This window comes from Chroicocephalus ridibundus, chromosome 17, assembly GCF_963924245.1.
Source record: "Chroicocephalus ridibundus chromosome 17, bChrRid1.1, whole genome shotgun sequence".
NCBI classification, from domain to species: domain Eukaryota; kingdom Metazoa; phylum Chordata; class Aves; order Charadriiformes; family Laridae; genus Chroicocephalus; species Chroicocephalus ridibundus.
This window is the reverse complement of record NC_086300.1, coordinates 8,713,120-8,714,909: the sequence shown is the minus strand read 5'-3', so window position 1 is coordinate 8,714,909 and position 1,790 is coordinate 8,713,120. Positions and strand designations below refer to the sequence as shown.

Here is a 1,790-nt window from a genome sequence, read left to right as displayed (position 1 = left end):
CAGTTTCCTAAATGGAATTCTCATTTCATGTCAGCAATTGCATTCAACATTTTCTAAGGGAGATGCCTGCGCTTGACCCAATAAATAATTCTCCAGGTTCATTTGGTGGTGTAGGCGTGACCTTCAGGGTCAGATCTAGTTGTCCAAACGTGTTTCTGCAGCGAAGGATTTCCCTGACAATTTTAGCTCAGGGTAGATGCTTTTTTCCCATGTTCTGCACCAACTCCTTTCTCAGGGATGATGGTTTTCCTTCACTGCTGGTAGCATCTGAAAGACCAGCACAGGCATGCAGACTCCAGTTGTTCTTTCTTCTCTCCCTAGGCTCCACTCAGTGTTTTCTCCTGTCTGTCATGGCCTATGACCACTACTTAGCCATACACTACCCCTTGAGATACAGCTCCCTCATGAGCAGTGTCCTCTCTGCTCAGAGGGCACTCGGCTCCTCACTGGGAGGCTTTCTGTCTGTCTCACTGCTGGCCTTTCTGACATCCAGGCTGATGTTCTGTGGGCCACATGTCATCAATCATTTCCTCTGTGATATAGATTTCTACCTGGCCCTCTCCTGCAGTGACATGTGGCCCACTGAGCTAGCGACCTTCCTTGTCTGCGTAACTGGCCTGCTGGCCTCCCGTGTCTGTCACCCTCTTCTCCTACGTGTACATCACCTCTTCCATGCTCAGAAACATGTCAGCCCATGGTCAAAAAAAGGTGTTTTCCACTTCCTCCACCCACTTCAGTGTCGTCACAATCTGGTATGGCTCCACCATGCTCCTGTATGTCAAGCCATCGGCCCAGAACTCCCTGGATTTGAACAAACTCATGAACACCTTTCACACAGCTGTAACTCCTTTGTTAAGTGCCTTCATTTACACACTCAGGAACAAAGATGTGAAGCAAGCTCTGTGGTGGGCCTTCCAGAGCAAGTGAAGTGACTTTTCAAAGGGTCTCAGTGGGAGCAAAGAGGTTCGTCCCCTCCCTCCCATGGCTTCCACCCTGCAGAAGGTCCTCACCAAAGTGTAACTGCACCTGGGCATCACAGGTAGTGAGAAGCCACCAGTTCCCCACTGAGCCCATTTCATCCACCTCACAGCCACCTTAGGCTGGGCTGCACCTGAATTTGAATCCTCCCACCTCCCTCTGTTCCCTCCTGGGTAAACTCAGAATGCCTCCCAGTGCTCTAAAGACCACCACTTGGAAAGGCTCACAAACCCCATCCAGAAGCAGCTCTCCAACAGAACACTGGAAGAGTTGTCCTCCCACAGGTTTGAATTCCAGCTTGCCAAGTGCTTCATTTTGTCAGGGATTCACCTGTGTCCCCTAAATTATTCCCAGCAGCTGGCTCACTGCTTTAGGAAAGGGGCATGTATTTCTCTGTTTAGTTTGACATTTTCTGGAAGGATTTATGTCCCAATCCCGTGGCTGTTTCAGAGAATCATGCTCTGGTTCAACAGAAAATTTGATCTCTACCTATAGCCATTATTCCTAACAGAAGTCAGTCAACAAAATTTACACTCCCTCTCCTTCCCTCAATCCCGGATCTTAAGGTATTTTTAAATATTTAATTAAAAATATGCAAATCACTATGCTTCATGCTAGATGTGTCAGGACATTTCCACATCTGAAACTCCACATCAGCTTTTAACAGTCCATCGTGCCACCCGTTTTGGGCTTTGTTGTGGAAACACTTCAATGAGATTGGCAAAGTCCCCAAACTGCAGAACTGTGAAAGGCTGGCTGGGCAGCAACTCTCTCCTCACACTCATTGGGAGGATGTCAGCACTTCCAAAGGG

At 48.2% G+C, this 1,790-nt stretch overlaps 1 protein-coding gene across 1 annotated transcript; it reads left to right on the top strand.

Annotated features, from left to right (window-relative positions):
• Window positions 1–302: 302 nt before the first annotated feature.
• On the top strand, window positions 303–927 carry LOC134524765 (olfactory receptor 6F1-like). The gene is given in 2 exon segments (XM_063354915.1): window positions 303–629; window positions 631–927. Coding segments are annotated over 2 exon segments (576 nt in total). The 5' UTR covers window positions 303–350.
• The last annotated feature ends 863 nt before the right edge of the window (window positions 928–1,790 follow it).